This window comes from Colletotrichum chrysophilum (assembly GCF_026319265.1).
Source record: "Colletotrichum chrysophilum strain AFK26 chromosome Unknown scaffold_234, whole genome shotgun sequence".
Classification (NCBI taxonomy): domain Eukaryota; kingdom Fungi; phylum Ascomycota; class Sordariomycetes; order Glomerellales; family Glomerellaceae; genus Colletotrichum; species Colletotrichum chrysophilum.
In genome coordinates, this window is record NW_026517521.1 from 1 (window position 1) to 11,949 (window position 11,949).

At 50.5% G+C, this 11,949-nt stretch overlaps 5 protein-coding genes across 5 annotated transcripts; all 5 read left to right on the forward strand.

The window, feature by feature from the left end:
• Positions 1-755: 755 nt before the first annotated feature.
• On the forward strand, positions 756-2,248 carry COL26b_013491 (uncharacterized protein; the record flags this gene model as incomplete). The annotated part of the gene is made up of 4 exons (XM_053186089.1): positions 756-1,081; positions 1,110-1,740; positions 1,817-1,942; positions 2,147-2,248. 4 exons carry the CDS (start codon positions 756-758, stop codon positions 2,246-2,248), a joined length of 1,185 nt encoding a protein of 394 aa, XP_053029946.1.
• A 1,965-nt stretch (positions 2,249-4,213) lies between these two features.
• Positions 4,214-4,675, forward strand: COL26b_013492 (uncharacterized protein; the record flags this gene model as incomplete). The annotated part of the gene is made up of 1 exon (XM_053186090.1): positions 4,214-4,675. The coding sequence occupies one exon, from the start codon at positions 4,214-4,216 to the stop codon at positions 4,673-4,675; it is 462 nt and encodes a 153-aa protein (XP_053029947.1).
• A 93-nt stretch (positions 4,676-4,768) lies between these two features.
• COL26b_013493 (uncharacterized protein) lies at positions 4,769-5,192 on the forward strand (the record flags this gene model as incomplete). The annotated part of the gene is made up of 2 exons (XM_053186091.1): positions 4,769-4,861; positions 5,064-5,192. 2 exons carry the CDS (start codon positions 4,769-4,771, stop codon positions 5,190-5,192), a joined length of 222 nt encoding a protein of 73 aa, XP_053029948.1.
• A 1,729-nt stretch (positions 5,193-6,921) lies between these two features.
• On the forward strand, positions 6,922-8,800 carry COL26b_013494 (uncharacterized protein; the record flags this gene model as incomplete). The annotated part of the gene is made up of 6 exons (XM_053186092.1): positions 6,922-7,043; positions 7,104-7,471; positions 7,527-8,275; positions 8,354-8,479; positions 8,557-8,637; positions 8,687-8,800. The coding sequence occupies 6 exons, from the start codon at positions 6,922-6,924 to the stop codon at positions 8,798-8,800; spliced, it is 1,560 nt and encodes a 519-aa protein (XP_053029949.1).
• Positions 8,801-10,354: 1,554 nt separating this feature from the next.
• COL26b_013495 (uncharacterized protein) lies at positions 10,355-11,854 on the forward strand (the record flags this gene model as incomplete). Its single annotated transcript, XM_053186093.1, has 5 exons — positions 10,355-10,460; positions 10,513-11,339; positions 11,450-11,575; positions 11,674-11,718; positions 11,774-11,854. The coding sequence occupies 5 exons, from the start codon at positions 10,355-10,357 to the stop codon at positions 11,852-11,854; spliced, it is 1,185 nt and encodes a 394-aa protein (XP_053029950.1).
• Between the last annotated feature and the right edge of the window lie 95 nt (positions 11,855-11,949).

Genomic DNA, 11,949 nt, shown 5'->3' on the forward strand with positions numbered 1-11,949 from the left:
GGGAGACCTCTGAAGAAGAGGGTGATGAGCAGTTTCAATTGATTTCGTACGATGTGGCTTAATTGACTTACACAAATGGCTGGAGGGTAGTGAAAGGTGGGCGGCTCGCTATGATGGGCGACTCGCTATGCATATACGTTATATAATACTTTTTTACTTATACTTTATAACCCCTTATACTAACTAGTTAGAAGGCATTACTAGTACCTATACTAACAGAAAATAATCTAGAGGGAAGTAAGAAGCCGTCTTCCACACTAAGGAAATTTCGTAAATGACCGGAGAAGCCCCAAAGCAAAGGCTTGAGGCGTAAAGTCGTAGTAATTCGAAATCCGAAAATGGTCCCACATGGAACAGACGGGGTTCAGGCACGTCGATCGCAAATGCCACATATCTGACGACGCATCTGACCTCACTGAAAGGTTCCGGTGTTCCCAAAATCAGGAATTGAACTGTATATCATACTCATCAAAACGCTTTGAAGACGCAAAGCAGGTTACGTGATGGGTTGCGCTGGACTCAGGCAAAAAGGGGTTGATGCCTCAGCCACCCTTCCCACCACAAAAACCTGCTCGGGACCTGCGTTGCCAACTCAGCAACAACTTAACTCCCACAGACGTTTATCCTACAACAGAAAGCTTCTTTTCCTCTTTCGCAACACTGTTATATCTCAACCAACGACAATCGATTGACTCATCACCATCAGTGTTATTTATCGAGTTCCGGAAAGCATTCCATCACGCCGACATACGAAGATGACAGGCCCATCTAATGCCTACATTGGCCATGGCCCTGCCACTTTGATCTCGGAAGAAATCGCTGACATCCCCATCAACCCTTCTGCTTGTTTGGCGCAAGGCCAGCCAGACATGCCATACAGGTGGGAAGTGGAGGAGCAGAACAGGAACATCTCCCCAAACTCCATGATCCCTCAATCAGTCGCAGATGCTTTCAACGCGCAGAACCTTATGCACCAGAAAATGCCGGTCCTCCTTCCACAGCAGCCGTTCGAACGCTACTCGGAAAACGACAACGGCGCGGCAATCTTTGCTGTCGAGTTTGAGAGTCTTTTCGACGCGTTGTGCTAAATGGTTTTCCATGACCCCTAGCGATGCCGATCTTCGCATTGATGAGCTCCTTGAGCTTCGCAAGTCGCTGACCACTCCGAGCCCTGCTGATTTGAGACACGTGAACTTCCCGAAGCAGACGGCTCCGGCCAGCAAGGGGAAGGCAAAAGCGTCCGAGATCACCGATCATCAGCAGCCCCTCATTGCGCGCGAAATGGCCAAGTCTGCGACCATGGGCTATCGCAGCCTCATTCGTAGCATGGAGCATTTTGACGAACTAGAAGAGGCGTACGACAACCACATTCGAAAGGATGTGCTGGAGAGCCCTGCTGAGACCGACGCGACCTGGCCTGTGTCGCAAGAGATGCAGTATGGCTACATTGGCCAGGCCTTTGCAGCCATCTTTGACACGGCCAGCTTTGCCGAGAAGACTGCCGCGCTGGCAAAGCAAGCTCGAATCGACGAAACCAATGCCGCCACCCAGGAGACGCCGGCAGAATGCCAGACGGGTGCATCCAAGAAGCGCAAGCTTGACCACGGCGGGCCCGCTGCCACGAAGCGACTTGAAAAGCTCAACACTACCGAGGCGACCCTTGCCGACCCGAAGAGCACCCCTCAGAAACAGCTAAGGGCCATCATACACTACGACCTCACAGACTTCGAGGCTGAACTGGTCTGCTAGAAGCTACTCGTAAGTAGGACAATGTGGAAACACCTTCGGATACCATTGCTAACTGATTTACCTTCAGCGTCAGGCTCAGAAGCAGCAAGAAGGGTTCACAATGAAGGCACCTTGGGGTGGCAAGACAGCCCGCGTCTGGGAAAATTACGACTCTTTCGCAGAGCGCTGGAATCAGATTTGTTTAATGTTGAAGGTACGTGCTTTTCGACTAGCCGGCTGCCAGCCAATTGTATTGATCATTGTTGAATAGACAAACAAGCAACTCCTCAATTCGCTCGTCCAAGCGGATTGATTTGCGCGAATGGCGTCGGCTCCCTTGACAGAGCTGAAGGTATGTTGTCTCACAGACTCCTTGCATCAGGCTTCTCTTCAAACGCTAATATCTTTCGTTCACAAGGCCAAAGCAAGCAATCGCGTGCTCAATGCGAAGCGCGACGAAGAGAGTCGTGTTGGTAGACGAGTCATCAAAAGCAGTAAGGCCGGCATGGTGGAACAGTAGACGAGTACTTAGATTAAGGTGGTAGATGGTACGAGATTGGATCCAGAGCGCATGTCATAGATTATGTTTGGATCAAAGGACGAGGATCATTGGCCTTTTTCATAAACCGCGCCGAAACAGACCCGTCGGGAAAGCGAGCAGAAACAAACGGCGCAGCAACATGTGCGAAAGACATGGGGCTTTGCTTTTCGTTTCCGGAACCAAGAGACCCTTCCTCCCTGAACACGAGGATTAATCGGAGATTTTTCAAGGAGCATACAGCAGATAGGCGTCGTTCTTTCCATCGGCGAGTATTGCTATGAAACACGTTTGGAAGCGTGGATTCTGAATCTTTACTTGCCTACTTAGCGATGAAATCGTTATATGCCAGAATGAAACTCCATGGTCAAGGAGATCGATTGTTCCTTTACCACACTATGAACCAGGCCTACAGTGACCTCGTCTACACAGCAAAGCACCTCATATCCGGGTTCTCCTACTGCGTCTAATCTCGACGACCCTTCGGCAGCACCCCTTACGCGCATCTTGCTGAAGTAGATCCCAAGCCATTCATGTCTGACCGTTTATTGTTAGATCAGCTTGAGGCTTTCCTATCCATGATAATAAACTTGGGATCAACCGACGATTTGGTGTTTGACAGGATCTTGCTGGGATGGCTGATGGCCAGATCACGACAGGATGAACCTGCGGACTCCCCGAAAAGGCCAAAGGGCACCAAGGCACCGCAGCTTCAATTTTATACACCCTTTACCTGTTGATGTATTCTCGGGGGCCAAGATCAGGGCGCCTTAGTCACGAGGGGCTGCGTCGCGTGGTCGGGACCCACCCACACTGGCCTGAGGTGGTCTCCTTGACAACCCACCTCTCACCTCTCTTCTGCTTTCTTCCAACTACCAAACTTCACACGCACAGATTGTCTCGTATCAAAGATTTCCCTTGCAGCTTCGTAAACGCAAGAGTCCACCTCTGCTAAATTAGCAGAAACCATCGTTTATCCCCTTCCTTCTGTCCGCTTCCACACCAGCTTCGATGTGTCCTGAGAACCGTTAATTTCGACGCGTGGTCATCTTACACATCCGCAACAAGAGGATGATGTCGCGCCATGTGAAGTCTCGGTCGATAGACGACCCGGCGCTTCCGAGAGACTTGGGGCAAGGGATTGCAGCCTCTCTCGGACAAGTTGAAAGTTCAGCGGGAGATGCTTCTAGGTGGGTTGGCTTAATTGTTCAAGTCCAATCAATGACGCATGTACTGGCAAGGATCGCCGCAGAAGAGCAGATGTGAATTGGAACGAAAACGCCAACTATCCTTGGGATAGACTTGGCGTCAACGCAGCCAATTTGGGTGGCAGTCAACCTATGCTACCAAACTTCATCGACCCTTCCCTGACTACAACCACGGGGAGCTTGGAGCAGGGGTTCGAACAGGAATGCCAGCTCCTCCAACCACCTGGGTCTAGCTTTGCGGATGTATTAGCTTTTGAAGCCGACTACGTTCGTCTCTTCATGAACGAGACTCCGTCGTCTGAGAAGAAAGAAATACTTCACATTGTCTGCGGTAAATCATCCGATTCCCGTGGGGGAGACTAGAGATGTATCACACGACAAAGGATTTCTAACTCTCAGGATCAGATCGAGTGCTGCCCTACCGAGCTCAAGTACCCCACGCATCTTTCCACCTCAGAGCTTTTACGACATTCTGCTCCAGAACGAAGTAGATCTTGAAAACATCACTTTCCCTGTGAAGCGCTATGTGGCTTGGTTCCACACCTTGACTATCGAGCAGGCCGACAATTGCATCGAACGCGTCCTGAAAGCTCGCGATAATGTGGGCCGAGAGCGAAGCGACCTTGAGGACCAACCTCGACCGATTGCGCCACCCAAGCGATCGAGAAAAACAAAGTCTGCCTCCATTGTTGATCACCAACATCCGCTCTTGTCGGAAGAGCTGACTAGGGAGCCCACCATGACGTTCCGAAAGATCATCGGAAGCTCGGAGGAGTTCTTAGAGCTCTCGGATGCATACATCACTCACATTAGACATGAGAAATCGAGCAATGCCGAGGATGCAGACCCCACATGGCCCTCCACCACGCAGGAGGAATTGGCATACGTAGAACAGGCTGTCATGGCAATCTACGATGTCAGTGACTTTGTCGAGAAAACATCTGCGCTGGAGAAAAAAGCGCGTATCGACAGCTCGACGTCGCAACAACAGACCAACGACGGCGAAGATGAACCACGTCCTTCCAAGAAGCGGAAGCTGACCGATAAAGCAGCCTGCGAGACCCCTACAATGGGAAAGAAGATTCCAAAGCTCAATCCCGTCGAGGCAGTTCTCACAGCCTCAAGCAAGTCGCCTAAAGAGCAGCTCAAGGCTATTCTCCGTCATGAACTGAAAGACATCGAGGCGGAATACTTGGGCTAGAAACTCTTGGTAAGGTTGACAGCGCCGAATGAAGACAGCCCACTAATGATACCATTGCAGTATACCGCCAAGGGAAACCAGCAGGGATTCACAATGAAGGCTCCGTGGGGAGGCGACACTGCGTACGCCTGGGAGAAGTATGACTCCTTCGCAGATAGATGGCGCGAGATTTGCCGCGGCCTCAAAGTTGGTTCTCCGTCAACCACATGCGTTTGAATCTCGCATGAACAGCTTATTCTTGCAGACAAATGGACTGCTCATTCATTCGGCCTTACGCCCAGACAACGTGGCACGACTGACTGCGGCCCCACAAGCCGAACAGAAGGTACGCCACACTTGCTCAGCTTCGGAAACAAGCCTTTTATGGCTTTGCTAACCATTGACGTAGACAAAGACGGACAATCGCCGCCTGAATGCCAAGAGAGACGAGGAGAGTCGCTTAGGCCGGGAATGGCAAAACATCACGAAGAAGAAGGCTGCCGCACTAGACGTGGTGGACGAGCATATGGAAGACTAAAGTTGCCGTACGCCCAGCGCCAGGCTGAAGCCTCCGTATTACGTATTCATACCCTGCGCAGGATCAGAAAATCTGGCGTATTAGTTGGATGAGATATGGAACTGGGGCCGCTTCCACATCACGAGTCGCGTCGTATTTTTGAGGATACAATTCATCATATGTCCCCTTTGTCACTATTTTGGCTTTCGCAAACTTGATCTTGGAAGCTCTCACTTTAGGGAGCCAAACACATCAACGAAGCTGGAACTCGTTTACCATAGATGGCCATTGCCATTTTGAGTTTGACTAACGATTGTTCCGTTGAAACAACCTCGGGAGTTTCTACAAATTATTTCAGCAGAAGCAACAGCTTGGTCATTTCCGGCTTTGGGCGCGGTTGTTTGAAAGCCACTCATAATCATCCCTGGACTGATGAACCCCCCTGAGCATAGTTTTGTACTGAGGGAGATGATAGACCCTGTTTCATCACCCCTCCTGTGAAATAATCAACATCCAGACTGCGCAGTGCCCAACCAACGAGCAGCACATCCAACCAGGGGCCCTTATATTTCTTGTCATAAGCATGTCACAATCAATCCCTATTCTTCCAACGGTACTAACAGCGTCCAATTTACAGAAAATCAAGCTGATCAACTACTGCGTGCTACACCCGCAGAGCGCGTAAATGCGCCGGATTGCGGTACTGAGAGCGGAGCTGGAAGTAAACCTCCCGGATGCCTTCCCACCTGGCTTCTGTTTCTCTCAAATGGAAGGAATTACTACGGTGTAAGCATGGAAACCAAGGACGACAGGCGCCGGCTTGACGCCAAGCGTGATGAAGGGAGTCGATTAATGTTGAATGGCAGAGGCTCAACGGGTCTTCCGAACAGAATGAGACTGCCGAAGGCTACTTATCAAGAGAAATCCAAAGCAAAAGAACTCGATCAAGACACGATCGAGGGCTCATTGACCACGTTCAATGCACCTCTGATCCCTGTTGTGAAAGTAAAGATGTCGAAACACGTAAACCGTTGGACTTTCTTTATTATCAACAAAGGATTATCCCTACGCATTGTAATATAACAAGTTTGAACAAGGGTTTTGATTTACTTACAAGGCTTTCTCTACGTGGAACAATCGCCGTTCAAGGGCGGCATAACTGATGATGGACACGAATATCGCGTTTTGGCATAACTCTGCCGTAGGCGACTTCCCAAACGAGGCTATCATTCACGTTTTAATAGTGTTGATTTACAATCATCTGAATGTTTCATTTAAGCCTTGAACCTATTTATTTGTTGTTGTTGTGACTTCCTTCAGCTTGCAATCCAATGGGAGCGTGCTCTCCGGCCGAGGCCTCGGCCACTAGAACTGGCCTGGCCTGACAACACGACACGTCTTCTGGTCATAAAGCTCGTGCAGACGGTAATGTCGAGTCTAAAAGGAGAGATAAGTTCAAGAAGCATACTTCACGGCCTTTGGGAAGCATTAGATGTGGCTGAGCGGTGGTTCCGCCACCCGGCAATTCTCGTCTCCCACAGTGCCTGAGACTGTGTTCACACCCACACCCGCTTCGTCGCCCAGGGAAACCCCAGCAACCATTCTTCCCCCTTCCCAACTTCCCAACTTCTTTCCACAACGCGGACTGGGATCAAGGTTTTGGTCATCTTTTATACCTAGCCGTCTCAGGTCTTATTTTGAACTCTTCTTGATCATCGCCTCCACGCCCCAAAGACATCGCGAGAACAAAATGTCGCGGCAGATCAACCACGAAGCTTTGAATGCATCCTCGCTGGCCGTCCATGTCTCATCGAGCCCGGACGACGCTTATCGCACTAGTGCAACTCTGAATGGAGTGGATGCCTTAGATCTGTGAGTTCGATACGTGGTTTCGTCCACAATCGCATGCAAAACCGACTGACGAGTTTGTAGTGGGCGTGGCGACGGCCTTCTCGCCGACAATTATATTCATGGGCTCCTCGACTTGAACGACCAGCAGGCTATAGACGGCGAGGGAGTCTATCAAGACCCAAATATGCCTGAGAGGGTCCAGTTACGCCCCCAGTTCTCCTTCCCGTTTGCTGATGCGGGCCAAGCTGGCAGAGCCGAAGTGGCACCCGACCTTGCTGCCCGAGAGTCGCCCGACTTACCCCTTTTTGACCTATACGGTGACCCTGGTGGTCTGCAACATCACAACGGCAGTTGTGCAGAGTTCGACGCTTTCTCTCGTCGCTTAGAACAGCTACAGAGCGATCAGACCTCTTTAGAGACGAAGAAGTTGATGTTCTCTGTGATTGTTGGTATGTTCGACGCGAGATTGACGCGTACAGTGGACGCCATCTGACATGTAAACAGACAAAATCCTCCCATATCGATATGGCGACGGTGCACGTTCTTTCCCCTGCGTGGCGTTCTACGAAACGCTTTTTTACAACGAGGCGAGCCGTGATGTCAAGAAGTTCGGTGCAGAGTGTGCCGCCTGGTTTGGCCAACTGACAGTGGAGGAGGCCGACCACTACTCGGCAACAATCACTGAATATCACCAATCCTTGCGCTCGGCTGTCTCTACCTGCCAGCAGAAGGTTACAGCGAGCGGGAAGAAGAAGACGCGGAAGTCAGCCAAGACCTCTCGTGTCACTGACCATCAGAATCAATTGCTCAAAACCGAACTTGAGAAGCCCCTGACAATTGGGTACGATGCGCTGATCGACGACCTCGAGGAGGCTTCGATTTTGGATAGGGCGTATTTGCAGCACTTGCGCCAAACCTCCACGGCCCACGTTGAGGATCCTTCTTGGCCCTCGACAAAGGAAAAGCGCCGCGCGTATGTGAAGCAGACGTGCGAGGGCATTTTCGACATGCGAGACTTTCAGGAGAAAAAGGACGCGTTGGGAAAGTTGACGAAGCTGGAGGCCAAGCACGGCAACACCAATGAAGCCGATGCCAAGGATGAGGCTGGTTCCTCACGCAAGCGAAAGCTGGGCCAAGAGATGCCGAAGAAGATCCCAGGGCTTAGCACATTCGATGCTGTATACGTGGATCCGAGAAGTACTCCCACTCACCTACTCCGAACGGTAACCCGATGTGATATCAAGAACATCGAGGTAGAGCTGCTGAGCTAGAAACTCCTGGTAAGCACACATCCTTGTTGTTTATAACAAGGTTGTGCTAACAGACGACAGCGTATCGCGATATCTTGCCAGGATGGATGGGAATTGAAGCTTCGCTGGAGTGGAGATGGCTGCCCAGGATGGGAACGGTATGACACCTTTGAGGAGCGATGGGATCAAATCTGCTTCAACATGCGGGTAAGTTGGCTCTTTTCTTTCTTTTACTTGCTTTCATGCCACTCGGCCGCCGTATGCTAACGCCAACTTCCGCAAAGCATCATAAGGTCACCATTCACTCTGCTTTACGAGGAGATTGTTTGAGCAGACTCGCAGCTGGCCCTGTTGGAGAGCGAAAGGTATGTGACTTTACATTTCTTATTACTTGACTATGTCTGCTCCTTCTAGATGAAACTGAGAAACAAGTCCGTCAATAGCACCCGCGATGTGCAAAATGAGCTCGGTCGCGCGGAGCTGAAGCGTCAGAAGACAGGTGCGAGACCCCAGTCTAAGGCCAAATGAGCCGTGTGAAGACATGACGAGACATTTGCACCTGGGATAACTGATATGAACCGCGTTTCCTTTAGGGCTTCTACATTGTTAAGGGGCTATGGGATTGTCTCAGCAGTAGGGTTCTGGTAGCATTCGACACTACAGTCATGGGAGTGGCTTTGTCACCATAGCTCCAATTACAATGATTTGATATACCAGAGCAAATTCACTGGGAAACAAACGAGTATCCACCTGCAATTTCAGGTGACGAGCGTGGCGTACTCAACGGGATACGCGAGGTAGAAATATGCAATGTGGTTTTTCACGACGTACACGGACGATAGTCATACCAATAGTTGATAATATCCGTTCTTGAATCCGATCAGATTACTCGCAACATTCTCTTCCTAGGAGGAGATGAGCTGTGTTTATCTATGCCTGATAACTATTTAGTCAGGAGAGCGGATCAAAGCACATTTCTGTTCTCTGTTTGTCCTTGCTCGGATGAACTGGCGTTGGATCTGCTATGGTTCCTAAAGTATCACCTCCAGTTTGGAAGACATGAAACGAAGCATTGTGCACATCTGAATTCCTTGAACGCTATGTTGTTTCTGTCATGGTAGTCGGAACAAATTGACTTTCGAATCGTAAAAGACCTGAGCCTATGCAGGGAGACGCCTGTGAGCCCGAGATTGGATCTCGAAATATTTGCGAAAAGCAAGCTTCAAGGCCAATCGAAATCATTGGACGCGGGTGGCTCCTTATCGCCCACGCCACCACCCTGACTTCTCACACAGTGCCTCACGCCGTGTGCACACTCACCCATACTCTTGCCCATCGACACCCTCGCAACCACTCTCCCACCTTCCATCCTAACTTCCACAAGTCCCCAAACACCAATCTCAATGGCGATTTGCAGTTTCTTGAATTCTTCCTCCTGACACCTGACAGATCACAGTCTCCTCGACGCAAAGCCTCTGGTGAAGATAGTTTACCCCCTTTCCGAGTGTAAGCTTTGATTGTGTTAAGTCTTCATCCCTCGCCGTCGGCGTCTCCTATTGCAGTCCTCCTAGACTTCTCCATTCTTAAACCCCTCTACCTCGCCACGCCGGAAGTCCTGCACGTTAGGAATCCCACTTTGGTCGTATCGATTGCCATACGCCCTTCTAGCGCGTCATGTTCGACCTTTTCGAGAATATTTCCGCGATGACCCCGGGCTCTTACACGAGTTCGTCTTCAGTACGCAAAACAACGCGTCAGAGACGCAAGCCGCGAGCGCTAGATATAGCATCGGAAGGACTCCTTCGTGAGTGAAAACACCACGTTCAGAATGAAAAGTCATCTAACCTTTACTCTAGGGCTGATATCCCGAGAGGCAGCGATTCCATCGACGAGGAATAGGATAATCTCGTCCCTGGTAGCGCGGATCTAGGTGAACATGCCGACTGCGCACATCGTGAACAAGCCCATAACGACATACACTTCGCGTCAAGAACCCACGATTCCTGCTTGGACGTCCCTTGTTTCTCCTCGGACCCAAACTACTACGGTGGCCATGCTGCTGAAGCATTGCCTGCCAGCGGAATGTTCCAAGATAGCGTGAACAACGCTTTCACCCACGACTTGGAGCTTTTGAAGTCTCCCACCGCTCCGCTAAGCGATAAGAAGCGCATTCTCGACGTTCTTTGCGGTACGCCTGCTTTCGTAGTGCTCGTTGGGATGACAGGCTAACGAATCGCCAGACAAGGTGTTCCCCTATCGACTCCATAACGGCGATCGGAGCTTTCCACCGATCGAGTTCTACTTCTACTTGCTATATAACTCGCTGAACCGGGATTTTGAGTGGCCTCTCGCATTCCGTTGCGTGACCTACTTTGATCAGTCGTCCGCAGCTACAGTGGACAATGTCATCCAGGATCTCGTCAGCTCCAGAGATGCTATTGTGGCTTCAGGCGTGCTCACCGAATCTTTTGGGCAGGCCAAGCCTCCTCAGAAGCATGCACGCTCTCGAAGTGGCTCGGCCATGATAAATCACGCAGGCGTGAACAGCAACGAGCCTGAAGAGTTTCTTGCGCCTCCTCCGAAGAGGGCCAGAGCAATTTCAATTGTCAGAGAGGTTCCTGTCGACCACAAACAATTGATTGCTACCGAACTTGACAAACCTTGCTCGTTCACTTACCGCAAGCTTATCAGTAGCATAGATCACTCCACGAACGTCGAGAAGGCCTACTACCGCCATGTTCGTAAAGATGCACCTGATGCCGCCGATGATCACACCTGGCCAGACACTCGAGACAAAATGTTTGCGTACATTCAGCAGGCAGTCGAAGCCATCTTAGACACATCCAACTTCCACGAGAAGGACATTGCTTTACAAAAAGCACGGGCTTGGGAAGCTTATGAGGTCACAAAGAAAGTTGTCGAAGATGAAATGAACACATTGGCAGCACAACCGTCCCGTAAAAGGAAGAGACAGACCGAGATTCCGAAAAAGCCCTCTCCAATGACGAAGCTCGAGACGACTTACGCCGATCCGAGAAGCAGCCCTTCGAAGCTTCTTCAAGCTGCCGTACACCACGAATTGAGGGACATTGAGGTCGAGATTATTAGCTAGGAGCTAATGGTAAGTTGCGCTTGATTTTGAATCGCGTTGAAATCTTGCTGATCACTCTTTGATAGCGTTCGGCCACGAGTGTCCAGGCTGGAAACACTATGAGGCCAAACTGGGCTAGCAGCGGTACTCCGAAATGGGAGCAATACCCATCATTCGCATCTCGCTGGGATGCCGTCTGCGATAACCTTCGGGTAAGCCTTTCCGCACAGTCCTATTGTCTAATTTGTAGTTGCTAATCCGTCTTTGCTCTCAGCATCACAAGGTGATTGTTCACTCTTTGTTGCGCCAGAACTGGGGAGATCGATCGACGGCCGCCCCAGCTGGCGAAAGAAAGGTAAGGCATCATTGCTTTGTTGGTGGTAAATATTCTGACGGTGCTTCTGCAACAGCTTAAACTCGGCAACAAGGCCATCAATGCGAAGCGCGATGTACAGAATCGCGTTGGCCGCGAGACGCTTCGCCGCGAATAGCAGGCCTCTTAGACAAGCAAGAGAGACATGGAAAAGGAAAGACGGCGTTTGATTTGAAGTCTTTGGTATTGACGACTCAGCAAGATGTCATGCTA